We start from the raw sequence: 17,964 nt of genomic DNA on the forward strand, positions 1-17,964 counted from the left end.
TGGGGTGGAAAAATTTCACTATAATTTTGTTTTAAGATGTTCCTGCCATAAGAATGATACATGCCCATTTTCAATAAAAAATCTCTACTAGTTTTCGATATATTGAAAACAATCGATTTTCATTTTGTAACTTCAAAGGGCTGTAACTTTTTTTATGAGCACATTTGTACTAAGGTAAGTTAGGTTCAATCGGACTATTTTTGACCCCAGAATGTGTGGTATAATTTATGACCAATCTTTTCGGGACACCCTGTATTAACAATAAATGCGTGTATTAAACTTTGTAATACGCCATTTTTAAGCTTTTTCTATTCTCTCGAAGATGTTTGTACTAAGAAAACCATGTCTTACTGTTTTCCATTAATTTGAAAAAAGGGCCGTTTGTTTATAAATAAAAATGGCCGCCAGATCCTACGCAGGAAATAGTTACAATTTGCTCTTATAGGTATTACCTGTCGAAAAAACGCTTCAGTACACTGGCTGTTGAAGTGTCATGGAAAGAACCTTATTACCCTGGACTAGTAACATCCTTCTAAAAGCGGCTATGGCCTGGTCAATTTTGGATCTAATTTAATCACCTTATTCATTTATAAAAATATCAGTTGACAAATATAGGTACTATTGTCAGTGTTGTCGTCACCTAGTCAGCAACCCTTAATTCGTCATGTTAATTCACAACGACAACCTCTCGTGGATTTTGGCTGAACTAACTTTGAGGGTGTTTTCAATGTCAAACGCTGAGCGCACATGCATTTGAAACAAGTAGGTAATATTTATTATTTATTTTTACATGTTTTTTTTTTTCAAATTTTATGTACAACATTGACGCCAACTTTTATTGAAACGTAAAGATTCCATATTAATAATTTCACATAAAAAATAATAATAGATAACGGAGGTTGGCAATCATCATGGCGGTTCTGATCTTAGATGCTGTTGCTCTGAATAGTTCGGTTGACGTGCATCCGTACCATTCCCTTAAGTTACGCAACCATGAGATTCTTCTTCTTCTTATACTTCTCTTGTCCTGGATTTTCCCTTGTGTAATTAATTAAAGTATTTTGTATCTCTCATTACGCATAACATGCCTCAGGTATTGCAGCTTTCTTGTCTTGATGGTTTCCAATATTTCCATTCCTTTGTTGACTCTTCTTATGACTTCGTTGTTTGTTACATGCTCGGTCCATGATATCTTCAGGATTCTTGTATACACCCACAGTTCAAATGCTTTCAACTTTTTAGTAGTCGACGCGTTAAGTGTTCATGCTTCTATCCCGTAAAGCAGAGTCGAGAAAATATAACACCTTGCCAGCCTAACTCTCAAGTCTATTTTCAGTTCTCTTGCACAAAGTACCTTTCTCATTTTATTGAAATTTGTTCGTGCTTTCTCTATTCGAACTTTGATTTCTTTGGAGTGATCTTTTGTGTGATTAATTATTGTGCCAAGATAGTTGTAGTTTTCAACTTGTTCTAAAGTTTTACCGTTAATTGTCAGGCTTTCAGCTTTCAGCTGAATATTACCTACTTGATCTAAATGCATGTGCGCTCAGCGTTTGACATTGAAAACACCCTCAAAGCTAGTTCTACCGAAATCCACGAGAAGTCGTCGTTGTGATTTAACATCTCGAATATATCACATCTAAAAAATTGTTTTTTAAATTCGCGATGTTGTCACAATGACGGCCTCTCGTGGATTTCGGCTAAACTAGCTTCGAGGGGCTTTTCAATGTCAAACGTCAAACGCTGAGCGCACATGCATTTGAATCAAGTAAGTAATATTCATTATTTATTTTTACATGTTTTAAATTAATTATTGGGTAATATAAAATGATTAACATGGAATCTTCACGTTTCAATAAAAGTTGGCGTCGATGTTGTACCTATATAAAATTTGTAAAAAAACATGTAAACATCAATACTGACCTACTTGTTTCAAATGCATGTGCGCTCAGCGTTTAACATTAAAAAGCCACTCGAAGCTAGTTTAGCTGAAATCAACGAGAGGTCGTCATTGTGACTTAACATCGCGAATACTATCATTTCGAGCTCGAAGAGTTTAGAGTCAATGATGGCTTACAACAAGGATGTGTACTAGGCCCCATCCTGATCAATATTGTATTAGATGACGTAATGAAGGAAACCAGAGAAGAAACATCGAAAATACATGTTGGACATAGAAATGTGGAAACGATACAGATAGCGGAATGCGCAATTGCAGATGATCCGTTGTGTTTGGTAGAGACGAGGGCGCACTCAAGAGAAACTTCCAAATATGGAGGAATAAACATGAAAAACGTAATCTGAGAATCAACGAAAGTAAAACCAAGGTCATGGTATGTGGGAAAACAGATAAACGTACAAAAATTAAAATCAATAACGACACTTTAGAACAAGTTGAAACCTTCAAATACCTGGGAGTTCAACTAGAGAGTAGAGGTACACAAGAATCTGAGATAAACACTAGAATAGCAAACTCCGCCCGAATATACCATGTAATTAAAAGCAACAGCCCTATCGAAAAAAGAATCTCAAAAAGCCAAGATAACCATCTGCAACAGTTTTCGTACCTATCTTAACATTTGGATGTGAAAGCTGGACGCTCACCACCAAGCTAAAGAAGAAACTGCAAATCTTTGAAATTACGTATCTAAGAAGAATCTCTCTCCCAAGTATTTTTTAGGTATTAATGTAACTGTCATTACAACCAATCTCTGTCTAATCCCATATAAACTAAATGCCCGCACTTCACTCTCGCCGAAGTCGAGCGAGGTTCAAGAGGTACGAGAGTGTAGACGGCCACCTTGTGTAACTTTGCCTCACTTCGTTCTACTTCCATTCTCTGTCGGTCTGGCGCGTCCGAGTCAAAGGGATCTTTGTCGGTATCGCACCACTCTTTGTCGGTATCGCACTTCCTCGCGAAGTAGAACGAGTGTTGTTGTTGTTTATTTGGGTTTATATGACTGCGGACACTAAATCCATTCGCCAATTTTACTATTTTTTATTTTATTAGTCATTTTTTAAGTTAATATGTTAAGTTAATATGTTTTTAAATTCACTGTATTCTTTGACTGATGTCCACCATCCCATTAATTTAAATTATTTATTAACATTAGAAAATAATGAGTTGGTATATCGACTATTGTATAAACATATTTTAGATATTAAACTTAAGTTGTAATTGTAAAATATAGTTTAAGTATTTCTTGTAAATTGTTATATATTAAAAGAAAAAAGAAAAGAAAAAAAATATATATAAAAAGAGAAAAAAAAAAATAAAAATAAAAGAAAAAAAATAAAAAAAAAGAATAAAAAAAAATACAAAAAAAATATATAAAAAAAATATAAAAAAAAATAATAGAAAAAAATATATATAATAAAAAAATATATATAATAAAAAAAAATGAATGACGAACTTGGACAGTCCATAGTAAAAAGCTTTCGAATGAAGTAGAGGGCTAAAGAAAAAAAGAAGAATGTTGCAGTTTTTACTGTGGAACTCTGAGAACATCATTTAGAAAAAATAAATAAAAAAAAAGTATAAAATAAAAAATTATTAAAAAAAAATACAAAAATAATTATTTATTAGTAGAATTGTTTATTAGAGATTAATATTAGTATTAGTTTTAGGATAGAACGAGTGTGTAGAGAGGGTACTTCGGACTTTGGTCAACTTTAGCGAAGTAACTCCGCCGAGAGTGTGGAGCCCGCTTAATATTTAGTTTTGTTAGATGTTCGAAGAACTCATCAATATTTTTTAGAAACTGAAATTGATAGCTTCTGATACAATCTATTTTTGGATAATTCTTGGATACTTTCTCTATGGCTTACAAACGTGTGAAAGTGCGCAAAGTACTGATGTCAACCTCAAATGCACTGATACACATACAGAGTGAGTTTTATGTATGGAAACTCTCAGACATCTCGGAAACGGCTTGGACGATTTTTATAGATTTTGGTGGATAACGGTTTTTTAATGCGGCATATACAGTCGTAATTACATTGTTGTCAGATCTTCTTTTTTTAAGGAAATCTAATGAACTTTCTTATTTCAAATGGAACAAACTATATAATTTTTGCGTTTTGAAGTCCTTAAGAAATACTGATTATTTATTATACAACATAGCCTATACCTAAATGCCGTATCCCGAATGAAGTACGTGCCTCCTAGTGGCGGGATACGGGCAACAATACATTGGCTTATAGGGCAGTCCTTACAGTAGGGATCCTGGCCTATACAGAAAAATGCAGGCGGGTGTGGGGTAATACTGCACTTTGGTTGCATTGGTGGTGTATTGGCTAAACGTGCAGGACAGGGCAGGGTATGGTGCTGATAGAAAAGGCATTCAGGCATCAAATATCCAAAAATCTTTTCAGGCCATAATAATGAAAAGACCTTCTCCAAACGAAATAAAAACTTATACTGAAATGATGGCATCTCCTGAGGTAAAATGTTCCGGAAGTAAAATGAGCCTCCATTCGGATCTCCGGGTGAGGACTATCTCAGGGGGAACACCATTGCAGGTTAGAAAAATCAGGATAGGGTCTTGGAATCTTGGTAGTCTTACAGGTAAGAGTCTGGAGTTAGTGGATGCGCTCAAACGAAGAAGAGTTCAAATTGCTTGTATTCAAGAAACTAGGTGGAAAGGACAAAGGGCGAAAGAACTAGGTGATGGATATAAATTGTGGTATGTAGGGAGTAGTAACACTAGAAATGGAGTTGGCATAATTGCTGATAGTGAAATGAAAGATAACGTAGTAGATGTTGTAAGAACGAGTGATAGAATGATGTCAGTGAAATTTGTAATTGATAAAGAGGTATTGAATGTTGTGTGTGTGTATGCTCCTCAAACAGGTCTGGGTGAGAATGAAAGAAGAGCTTTCTATGATCAATTGGGAGACATACTGAGTGATATTCCAGCGGAGGAGAAAGTTATAATAGGAGGTGATTTCAATGCACATGTGGGCCAAGCCAAGACAGGATATGAAACAATACATGGGGGATTAGGCTTTGGAACTAGAAATGAAGCTGGAGATGACATGCTAGAATTAGCAACAGCATTGGATATGGCGATTGTTAACACATTCTTTAAAAAGAGAGAAACTCAACTTATTACCTACAAAAGTGGACAACATCAATCCCAAATAGACTACTTCATGATAAGGAAAGAAGACATACGTGAATGCAAGGACTGCAAGGTAATAGTTAGTGAGACAGTAAGCCAACAACATAAGCTGCTTGTTCTGGACATCGAAGTAAAAAGCGAAACTAAACAAAAATATCGGAGAGGACCACAAAAAATCAAGTGGTGGATGCTAAAAGATGAGAAGGAAGGTCTATTCAGGGAAAGAATAGTAGAAAAAATATGTTGGAACATGAAAGGAAGCCCTAACACAATTTGGAGAAAAATGGCCAATATTATTAGAGAGACGGCTATTGAAATACTTGGGAAAACGTCAGGAAAGAAGTTTGAAGATAAAGAGACTTGGTGGTGGTCAAATGAAGTACAAGGAAACATAAAAGAGAAGAGAAAATTATATAAAAAGTGGCAAGAAACCAGATCGGACATAGATCTTCAAAACTATATGGTCGCCAAAAAGAAAGCGAAAGTAGCAGTAGCAAAAGCTAAAGCAGAAGCGTATTCAAACCTATACGATCAACTTGATACCAGGGAAGGCGAAACGAAGATATATAAAATAGCCAAACAGAGAGCAAAGAAAGCAAAAGATTTTAATCAGATTACATGTATCCGAGATGAAAATAATAAAATACTAGTTCACGAAAGGAATGTCAAAAAGAGATGGAGAAAGTACTTTGACAGCTTATTAAATGAAGAATTTGACAGACAGCCTGTAGAGTCAACGGAGACAGTAGCAGCAATGGTCACCAAAATAACCAACGAGGAAGTGGCTCAAGCGCTTCAAAAAATAAAGAAAGGAAAAGCGGTAGGACCAGATGATATTCCTGGGGAAGTATGGAGAGCATTGGGAGAGACAGGAACAAGGTGGCTAGCAGGTCTATTTAATAGAATTATGGAAGTTGGACAAATGCCAGACGAATGGAGAAGCAGTATACTGGTACCTGTTTACAAAAACAAGGGAGATATACAACAATGTACAAACTACAGGGCTATAAAACTGCTTAGCCACACCATGAAAATATGGGAAAGAGTAATTGATAGACGGATACGTGAAGAAACCGAAATATCCGAGAATCAATTTGGCTTTATGCAGGGTAGATCAACAACAGATGCAATTTTCATTATAAGGCAGTTGATGGAAAAATACAGGAGTAAAGAAACAAACGCTCATATGGTATTCATTGATCTTGAGAAAGCATATGATAGAGTTCCTCGAGAGATTCTGTGGTGGGCACTCAATAAGAAAGGAGTCCCTGGTGAATATGTAAAGATTGTGAGGGATATGTATGAGGGAGTAACGACTAGTGTTAGGACAGGTGTGGGAGAGACTGATAAATTTCATGTGAAAGTAGGATTGCATCAAGGTTCTGTGCTTAGTCCGTATTTATTCTCATTAGTTTTGGACCAGATAACAGCGAAAATACAGGGTAACATTCCATGGTGCTTAATGTATGCTGATGATGTCGTGTTAGTAGGAAATAGTGAAAGAGACTTAGAACAAAAACTGGAACAGTGGAGACAAGCTCTGGAGGAAAAAGGTTTAAAACTTAGTAGGACAAAAACAGAGTATTTGGAATGTTCATTTAAAGATGGAGCTACTACAAATAAAATGGTATCTTTGGATGGTGAAATGATTGTAAAAAGCAATAGTTTTAAGTACCTAGGATCGGTATTACAGAGTAATGGAGAAATAGATGGAGATGCATGCAGTAGAATTAGGGCTGGATGGATGAAGTGGAAAGAAGCGAGTGGTGTGTTGTGTGACAGAAAAATTCCAATGAAGCTGAAGGGAAAATTCTATAAAACAGCCATAAGACCAGCTATGATGTACGGAACTGAATGTTGGGCAGTGAAAAAGAAAGAGGAACAGCGAATGCATGTGGCGGAAATGAGAATGCTTAGATGGATGAGTGGAGTGACAAAGAAGGATAAAATTAGAAATGAGTATATTAGGGGAAGTCTAGGTGTGGCACCAATTGATGCCAAAATGAGAGAGCATAGGTTAAGATGGTTTGGTCATGTTCAACGTCGAGACGTTAACCACCCAATACGAAGAATAGCTGAAGTGCAGATTCCTGGAAGGAGTAGGAGAGGAAGACCAAAGAAGAGCTGGGGGGAGACGATAAGGCAGGACATGTTGGTAAAGGGGATTAACATTGATATGGCCCAAGATAGAATTGTGTGGAGAAATGCAATTAGGGAAGCCGACCCCGCATAGGGATAAGGCAAAGAGAATGATGATGAGCCTATACCTAAATGCCGTAATTTCGGAGTTATTGCTACATTTATTTTAAAAAAATTATTAACAAATTATAAAAATTATTCTTTTTTTGGCCCGATTTTTTGGATTTTTTGGATCATTGGGAACAAAAAAGGTCTTTTGTAATTTTTCTCTAAAGCTAATCGTTTTCGAGTTATAAACAATTAAAAACTGAAAAAAAAACTAAAAACGACTATATTCAAGGTTCAAAACCATAAGTAAGAAATACAATTTTTTAAATTACGAAGTGTCTATATTCAAGAGTATTCCTTCTTCTATCAGCTCCCTATAAGAATTTTTGGAATGTTTTATCCTAAATCATTTTTTTTAATTGTTAATGAACCGCTTTTGAGACGACGAGCGATCGGGCTGCATTAACAACTAAAAAACAATATTTTAAAATACAATAAGCCCAAATTACTTATCAGAATCTGATAAAATGAGGTTTGAACTTGAAATTAGGTACTTCTTGATTTTAAAAATAATATTTTTTCTTGTGTTCTTGAGCCTTGAAAATCGACATTTTTCGATTATTTTCAGTTTTCAATTGTTTATAGCTCGAAACCGATTAACTTTAAAGAAAAATTACAAAAAACATTTTTTGTACCCAGTGATCCAAAGAACCTAAAATAATGTCTGCCCGAGCCAAAGAAAAAAATGATTTTTATAATTTGTTTATTTTTTTTTTTTAAATAAATGTAGCAATAATTCCGAAATTACATCATTTAGGTATAGACAATATTGTATAAAAAATAATCAGTACTTCTTAAGGACTTCAAGACGCAAAAAATATACAGTATGTTCCATTTGAAATAAGAAAGTTCATTAGATTTATTGAAAAACGGAAGATCTGACAACAATGCAATTACAACTATAATATCGGCCGCATTAAACGACCGTTTCCACCAAAACCTATGAAAATCGTCCAAGCCGTTTCCGAGATAATAGGGAACTTGCATAAAATTTTAAATTCGAAAAAAATGGTATAAATCACAACAGAACATAATTTAGAACCTGTATCAAAAATAAAAAAGTTTTGTTTGTCTTTCGTTTGGCCCCTAGTGACGACTAAAAATTCAGCATACCAGCCACCCCAAAACGCGTCGTGACGTCACAGGGTTGTATGTTTACATTCTACACCAATTGTATATATAATTTTAAATTAGACATTATAAACGTCAGTAGAAAATACAGTTATGTGACGTTACAAATGTTTTTGATCGTTTGAACTATTCATAGAAAATTTGTACTTTTACAAAATGGTTTTATTTTCAATAGTAAACCTTCTTTCCTTTCCTTCAAAAACTGTATCAAACTGCAATCTCAACAAACTGGTATATTTTATTACAATGACATACGATAAATGTCATTAGAATATAAATATTGTTCCTTTATTCCCCGACGACGGTCTGGCTAAATACCCAAGTAGGTGGAGGCCAATAAACTAAAGAAGAAGAAGAAGAATATACGTAAATATAACCGTAAACTGAACCACATAGTCAAACTCTGTGACGTCCATAGGCGTAACCAGGATGATCCTAAGGGGGGGGGTTACAACTACCTGAAAGGGGGGGGTTACAACTACTGGAAGGTCTCTGAGGGCTATGGTGTTAAGCGTATAGAGCTCAAAGTACATCCCAATGGGGGGGGTTACAACCCCCAAAACCCCCCCCTGGTTACGCCTATGGTGACGTCACGGGTCGTTTGAACTATTTTAAGATAAAGAAGACTTTAAATTTGTACTTCTAAGATATTATGAGTTTTTGAAGCGTGAAATTTTGGAAATCTAATTTTTATACAAAACTGAACATTATTATGTAATAAAAAAAATGTGCAAGTTCCCTATTGAGGGTTTTCATACATAAAACTCACTCTGTATGTACAAATATCTTTTATTAAGTTACAACATCTCTCCCGTACTAAAATGTTGTCCCCACTAAAGGAACAACAAGCCTTCTTAATGCGTCTTTCGAGGTAGATATATCTTCAAATAAGGGATCACGATATGGTACTCTTGTTACCCACTAAGTTACTGGTTTTCTTTAGAAAATTCCGTGCTGCTATACTTATTCTTTATCAAGTTTTGTTCAGACGTTTGTTTGGATTTTAATCAATTCAAACCACTAAAAAATATATAGCCTACATTTTTCACAGTTAATATATTCCTTAATTGAATAAATGTATTGTTTTAAAGGTATTTATTATCTTGTGGCATATTTTACAGTTGACTGTATATTTTCTGGGAATAAACTACGTACATAATACATAAATTACCTATCATATTGTCGACTTTCAGTTCAGAAATGGTTCTAAAAATACCGTAACACTAATCATAATTATCATTATTGTATCTCGTTTTACGAGAGATGTTGCTATTTTGCGTCTCAAAGGTGGAATCATTGCTTCGCGGTGATTTCCCTTAAATAGGCATGGTGTTGATATTTGGTTTAGAGTTGTGACTGCATAGCTCCACCGAGGACGCATGAGATGCAGAAACAGCTATTTGGAGATGGTGGTCCAACTCTGAATCAAATAAAAGTAGAAACTGCCTTTTCCTTTATCATTATTGCGTTTGCTGTGAATTAGTGACAAATATATTGTTTGGTAGTTTAACCCTATCTACCCCGCTTTTAATGACAGGTAGGTCTCCGCTGACTTTACCCACATTCTCCTGCACATCTTGCAGTGATCAATCACCAATTGGCACTTCTATTTTATCGTTCAAAATTTGTCTCTATGGTCTCTCCGGGGACGTTCTTTCCAAGTGTCCAAACTTAACTATGACCTTCCTCTTATCAACTCTTACAGTTCAAAATTATCTCTCTCCAATGGCGCTACAGATCAAGTCATTCCTATCATCCGCCTCCATGCGCCCCTTTCCTTGTCTGCTCTCCAGTTATACACCCTCAATATCTCTTACTGGCCAACGTCCGACCATAGTTCCACTAAGCGTGGTTTACTAGGTGTCCTGTTATTATCCATTCTTATAAGGTGACCTGCTTAGCGCAATATTTGTGCATAATTTTCTATAGAGAGTTCTTTGTAATGTTGAACTAATTCGGGGTAGAACCTAAGGATACGAAAATGCAGAAGATAAAGTTTGTTTAGCAGTAAATGGTTGACTTCAATGGTCAATACTTGTGCTGGTACTTCAATAGTATAAAAGGCCCGGTTTCAGGTAAAATTTAAATATGTTTGAATGTTTGTTTTTCTATAATCTTAGCAAGAGACCTTCTTAGCAAGAGACCAGAAGAGACCTTCTTTTCAGTGTTATTTGTGGTTTCTGAGGTGACTGACACGTGTTCCGGGAAAGTTAACTTTTTTACGTTATAAAATTATGTACATGAGCAACAGTAGTGATTGCATGTCTTCAAGTGAAAAGTGGTGGATAAGGAAAATTCGATTTTCAGCAAAACGTGCCCTTGTTCAACTCCAAATTTCCTTATTTCATATATGACATTTTCAGTATTAAAAAGGCATAGGAGATAAAATCGTGCTGGAACTTCGTACTGAAATTAGACAGTCTATACTCTAAAACTGCAACAGTTTATATTTATACTATAGCTGTTGTATTTTCACCTGTGGAAAATACAATAAAAATAATAGTTTATTGTGTGTATATAGCATATAGTATGATATTTATAGTGTACGTTATGAAAGGTGAATCACACAACTTGTCATGTATGTACACATTATTTATGGGCTTTTAAAAATATATTTCAACGAACTCGAATATAAAGATAAAAACTTCAAAGAAATTAATTAGAAAATTAAATTAAAACGAAATGTTGTAATTGAAATGCGATAAACACAATTATACAAGTTTGTATTAAAATATATCGACTAAGCCCTGATGTGCAGGTATAAAACAACATTACATGTTGTTTTGCGCGTCCATTGATAGTAGCACAGTGACGTACGGTAAAAAACTAGAATAATAATAGTTTTCATGAGCCAAGTCAGGAGCTAACAAATCAGGAAAAAAAGGCGTAGCAATATTAATTCGAATACATTGGGCAAAATATGTACATGAATACCTTCCAGTAAATGATCGAATAATCAAAATAACACTAAATGCTAAACCAGCCAAAATACACATTATACAGGTACAAATGCCAACATCCGAAGGGGCAGAAGATACAGTAGAAGAAACATACCACCTGATATTAGAAAGGTACCAATCCTAACATTCCTAAGAAAGAACCAATGCTGATAGGACATTGGAATGCAAAAAAAGAAAACAGGAATATAGATGAATTTGACAGGAACGATAGGTGAGCATGGTTAAGTGAGCGAAATGACAGAAGTGTATGACTCTTTCAGTTCGCCATCGATACGGATCTTAGTATAATAAAAAAATGATTAAACGTCATCCGCGAAGATTATCAACATGGACTTCACACCTAGAGGACGATACAAAGATAAATATATTTTATTCTTGTCACTAAACAATGGAGGAGCTCAGTAATCAACGTGAAGACAAAACCAGCTGCAAACTGTGGGTCCTACCACATCCAGGCTTCCATCGTTATCTGTTATAATTCTGTTCTTTCGATGCTGGTGCATGCTTTGATAACTAGAAGAATCCGAATGACTTGGGCAGCAGTAGGAAGACTCAGTGATGTGTTGAAAAACAAAAAGATACCAATAAATCTAAAGAACAGGGTATTCAACAGTTGTGTTCTACCAGTTATGACCTATGGAATGGACACCACGACACTTACAGAGGTATCGGTATCAGCCAATAGATTGAGAACGGCACAGAGGGCGATCAAACGAGCTATGTTAAGAGTATTTCTGAGGGAGCATATACGAAATGAGGATGTGCGAAGCAGGACGAAGGCGGAAGATGTAATTGTAAAACGCCGTCTACACTCTCGGCAAAGTCGATCGAAGTTCAACAAGTACGAAAGTGTAGAAGGCCACCTTGTGAGACTTTGCTACGCCTCGGTCTACTTCCATTCGGTGGCGGTCTCTGCGATCAAGTCAAAGGAACGAAGTCCTTATCGCCCGGCGTAAATGTGTTTCTCGCGAAGTAGAACGAGTGTGTAGGGACGGTACTTCGGACTTCGGTCAACTTTGGCGAAGTAACTTCGCCGAGAGTGTAGTGCTCGCTTTAGAATTGCGCAAATGAAATGGAACTGAGTAGGGCACGTGGACAAAACATCGAAAGGTGGACGAGAAACATTGTACATTGGAGACCACGTGAGCACAGTCGTAGTAGAGGAAGACCACAAAAACGATGGCTAGATGAAATCAAAGCAAAAATAAATGGGAATTAACTGGCACCAAATAGCACAAAACAGAGAAGAGTGGAGAGCTCATGGGAGGCCTTTGTCCAGGAGTGGACGCAAATAGGCTGAAGAAGAAGAAGAAGACATTCTTTGATATTTATGTGAACGTTAAAAGAATCATGTTCCTACCAGTTTCTAGATTTCTTTACATTTTTAATGTCTTTCTTTACATGAAACGTCTCATTTCTTTGCTTCTTTGATTTTCTTTTTTATCAATATTATAATCTTTTTATATTATTCGTTCTTCTTTCGTTCATATTGTTTAAAGTCTGGGTCATCCACTACTTCTTAGCAACTGGAGTGTGCTTTTTCAAGATATTCTTTGAAATTTTTCTACATTCCATCCAGTGATGGTTTAAGGCATCATGGGGCCCTAGGCGGCCATAAGAAGTAGACCCCTTTATATCGACCATTTACTTAAAACAAATTTACAGATATTTATGGTTTTGGGAAGTAGTTACTCCAAAAATAATTTACGACAATGTAAAAACTTCTCATTAATATTCTATAGCTAATATGCCAAAGAAAAAAAGGGATATTGTGTCAATATGTGATTTTGCCCTGGGTATGAGTGCCACCCCTTCGGGGGTGAAAAAACATGCATTCAAAATAATAATGGATAACTGATTAATTCTAAGTTACTTTTGTTCTATCGAGTTTTTTCACTAAATCAATACTTTTTGAGTTATTTGTGAATATAATGTTCAATATTTTGAGTGAATATAATATGTTCATTTTTCAACAAAAATAAACACCTTTTTAGACGGTTTTCGAGCATATATAAGCTCTATATAGCATATAAAAATATTCTTAGAAAAAATATTGCGTATACAAAATTTAAAAAAATGGTGTATGTATGAAGTATGTAGACCCAGCATAAGCAGAACTGGAACTAATGAAAAGTAGATTCGTATTCGACAAATTCCAAATCAAATATTTCAACGTAAATTACCAAAAAAATGAAGCACTTTTCGGTGAAAAATCATCACAACTTTTTTAAAGTGTTAAAAAGTTTTATTTTTGTTTTTTTGAAAACAAGTTTCAAGTATCAAAATTAAGCAAGTAAAGCTTAAAATAATGTTGATTCCTTTTTTTGGCACAAAAATCTTGAAAATTTATGAAAATCTTGAAAAAACTTATAAGTACCTATATTATTTATAATATGATCTGTAAGTTTCACCGGTTCACAGTGCTTATATTTCAAAACATTGGGATTTAAAGTAAAACAAATTTTTTGAAATTTTGAAAATAAAATGTCTTTTTTTTTCAAAATAACTTAAAAATTATTAGTGGTGCCAAAAATGTTAGAGTAAAAAATATGGGTTTTGATTTTCTGAATATTTCAGATATTTGGAAGATAAAAATTGGTTAAAATATGACTGTTCAAATTTTGCATACCCTGGGTAGGGAATTTTTCATTTATTAAGGGGGAATTCTACTGTGACAAGGGAAAAAAAGGCCGATTTTCAAGATTTTTTTTCTAACAAAATATGACTCATATATTAAATTAAATTACCGTCATCTTTATTATGTATTCAGTATTTGTAAAAAGTTTTTCAAGTCGAAATATTCAAAATTGCCGTCGTGGCACTCCTTTAAGCGCAGGTCCGTTTTTTCAGGTGCCCAAACGGTGTACATGAAATCTCACGTCTGGGTGATCTGAAACAAAAAACAAAATATGGTTATCATCTACATAGTATTGACTCTCGCCTGACGGAGAATTTTTTTGATATTCGTTTTTTGTTTAATTGTTATAAACAATAATAACATCAAATTTGGGCAAAAAATAGAAAATAATTTCAAGAGGCTTTTTTTGGAGACCAAAATTTTTTATCGAAAAAATTCTCCGTCAGACGAGAGTCAATACTATGTAGATGATAACCATATTTTGTGTTTTGTTTCATATCACACAGACGTGAGATTTCATGTACACCGTTTGGGCACCTAAAAAAAACGGACCTGTGCTTGAAGGAGTGCCACGACGGCAATTTTGAATATTTCGTCTTGAAATTTTTTTTACAAATACTGAATATATAATAAAGATGACGGTTTAATTTAATTTAATGTACGAGTCATATTTTGTTAGCAAAAAAAAATCTGGAAAATCGACCTGTTTTTTCCCTTGTCACAGTAGACTTCCCCATTAAAAATTAATAAATGAAAATAGTTTCTATCCATGTGGGATCGGTACTCACCGGAGGAACCGCAGACGTTCGGATACAATTAGCGTCTCTTTGCAAAAACAATGACGACTTTGCTTAGTAACAAGACATTTACTCAACACACACACTACCCACTACACTAGGTACCTGATTGGAAAATCCACTGTACCATGCCAATTTCCATTAGTTGTCGAGGCATTAAGCTAAATAAAAAAAATTGCATACACTCGTGATTAGTGACTTGTTCAAGCCCTTTCTACTATAGCCCTTTTATAAATAAGCACTTTATACCGATAAAACTTACAGAGCATATAAACAATACATAAGTAAAGTAGCTTGTGAAGCGGTAAGGATTAATTTCATTTGGGATGCTAATTGGGGGGTTATTTTCACCAGTTTTTTTTTACCCAAAAAATGGGATCAACTTTATTCTGAGCGTATCTTGCTTACTTTTTATGATAGAATTTTTTTTAAACAAGAATAATGCTTTTTTAAAACATTTAAACAAGTTATGAGGAGTTTTCCATGAAAAGTGCTTCATTTTTTTATTATTTCACGTTGAAATATTCGATTTGGAATTTGACGAATGAAAACCTACTTTTCATTAGCTACAACTTTGCTTCTACTGGGTCTACAGACTGCGCACACATACACCATTTTTTAAATTTTTTAAAAGCTTTATTTTTGCTAAGAATATTTTTTCGAGAACATACTTACTTTTTGAGTTATTTGCGAAAAACCGTCTAATAACGTCTAACAAATTTTTTGTTGAAAAATGAAGATATTCACTTGCAAAAAACTCGAAATGTATTGACTTAATGAAAAAACTCTATTGAACAAAAGTTGCTTAGAATTAGTCAGTTTATCCACTTCCGGACGTATTTTGACGGTATATTTTTTCACTCCCGAGAAAGGGTGGACTCAACCGTAGAGCAAAAACACACATTGGCACAATATCACTTTTTTATTTGACATGTTAGCTATACTTATACCAAATTTCATGTCAATCCAAGCTCTTGTTTCAAATCAAAAGGTTCTTGAAAATCCGGAGGTTTTACAATATTTTACAGTAAGTGAATGGACTATAAGGCCCATCGGTGGGTAGAAATTGAAAAAAAAACGTACCATACCAAAATAATTACCAGCTTTTATCAAAATTTGTTACCAAATTGAGGGAATGATTAGAACATGGAGTATAAAAATGCCTAATGGTTAATCTGGCACTGATTCCATCAACGTCTTTTATTTCGTTTGTTATCTGAAGTTTATCAAATTCTTGTTTACATGTATGTGTACAGCTCCCGGAACGAACCATTGCCGATGAGAAACGCTGTCCTACGCGTTCATACGCTTATCTAAACTCTACAGTCCCTACACAGACAGGATTTCTCTCACCGGTCAAGGTTCGCTCCGGGAGCTGTAAGTTATTATCCTTTATATATTACTAATGTTTTTTATTTTATTACAGAATCAACCCGGGATAGTTCCTGTACCTAGAGGCAGTAGAGGTCCAAGAAGCCTATATTTACGACGATATGGCGATAGTTTTGGATTCACTCTCAGGCATTTCATCGTCTATCCACCTGATTCAGTTGCTGTACGTATTATTTTTTTTTAAAGTTTCAGTCAAAATTATTAAAAACAACTTCTATTCTTCTAATTTATTATTTATCAATAAAAAATAAATACTAACAAAACTATGACTATGGAAAGAATATGAGGCCGTTGAGTGTTGAATGAAGTTTTTTTTAAGTTGTAAAGAAATTAGTGAGAAATTAGTACAATTGGCTAAAAGAACAATGCGCAGAAATAGAAGAATGCCAGAAAAGACAGGATAGTTTTAATGCACACAAAAAGATTAAAGAATTAATTCACAACAATAGGAAAAGAAAACAGGGAATACCACAACTGTCTTCAGAAGATGTTCTTTAAAGCTTAATGTTCTATCGAATCTCACATCTAGCAGACCGGGGCGCATATTTACAGATGCTAGCGTGTGTAGACACCAGGGTGTTGAAATCAGTTATGGTTTGCAAAAACAGTACATTTACAAATGCTAGCGTGTGTAGACACCAGGGTGTTGAAATCAGTTAGGGATTGGAAAAACAGTACATTTACACATGCTAGCGTGTGTTGACACCAGGGTGTTGAAATCAGTTAGAGTTTGGAAAAACGGTACATTTACAAATACTAACAGATTTGGACACCAGAGTGTTGAAACCAGCTAGCTTTTTTAGTGGCTATACTGCATAGATAATTATATTGCATAGATAAATTAAGTGATTTAGGTATTAACAGATAATTAAACGTTGTTGGGATATGTACAATGTACAATATAAAATATAGTAACACAAAAGAACAACATAAAAAATAATATTAGGTTAATGGGCTGATCCATGACCTTTAGCGTTAGGTTGGTTCTGTGTGATGTTTCTTATCGGGTTTCTACTTCTTTTTTTCAATCTGGACGTCCGTCGAAAACCGAGGCAACAAACGGAAAAAAAGAAATAGAAACCTGATGAGAAACATCACACAGAACCAACCTAACGCTAAAGGGCATGGATCTGCTCATTAACACAATATTATTTTTTATGTTGTTCTTTTGTGTTAATATATTTATATTGATCATATCCCAACAAGTTTAATTATTTATTAATACCTAAATCACTCAAATATTTTTCCGCAGAAGTAGGTAGGTATACAGTGAAGACGTTTAAGTTGGAATAAATTCATTATCTCGAGAAGGGGCAAAATTTAAGAGAAATCCTGGGACAAGTCGATTTTTATTTTTAAATGATGACTTTTTGGCATATACATCATACTAGTGACGTTATCCATCTGGGCGTGAGGACGTAATCGATGATTTTTTTTAAATGAGAGTAGGGGTCGTGTGATAGCTCATTTGAAAGGTTATTTAATTATCTATTCAGTAATATAAACGTTAACATAATAATTTATACAGGGTATCCGAAAAAAAAGTTTTTGAGAATTAAATTAATTGAGACAAAAAGAAGAATGCATATTTTTTCAAAATACATTTGCGTGCTGTGAGAAAACAGAAAAAAATGTTTATTTGACAAATAAACATTCGCTTAAATTAAATGTTAAGA

The 17,964-nt window shown here is 34.5% G+C and overlaps 1 protein-coding gene across 10 annotated transcripts in view; it reads left to right on the top strand.

Annotated features, from left to right (window-relative positions):
* LOC114326081 (rho GTPase-activating protein 21-B) overlaps positions 1–17,964 on the top strand; it is an 811,276-nt gene that overhangs the window by 560,730 nt on the left and 232,582 nt on the right. For all 10 annotated transcript variants that reach the window (XM_028274292.2, XM_028274294.2, XM_028274293.2 and 7 more), the window contains one exon: positions 16,323–16,451. In XM_028274292.2, the coding sequence (XP_028130093.1) occupies positions 16,323–16,451 (129 nt within the window). The remainder of the gene's footprint in view (positions 1–16,322; positions 16,452–17,964) is intronic.

Source organism: Diabrotica virgifera, chromosome 4, assembly GCF_917563875.1.
Source record: "Diabrotica virgifera virgifera chromosome 4, PGI_DIABVI_V3a".
NCBI lineage: Eukaryota > Metazoa > Arthropoda > Insecta > Coleoptera > Chrysomelidae > Diabrotica > Diabrotica virgifera.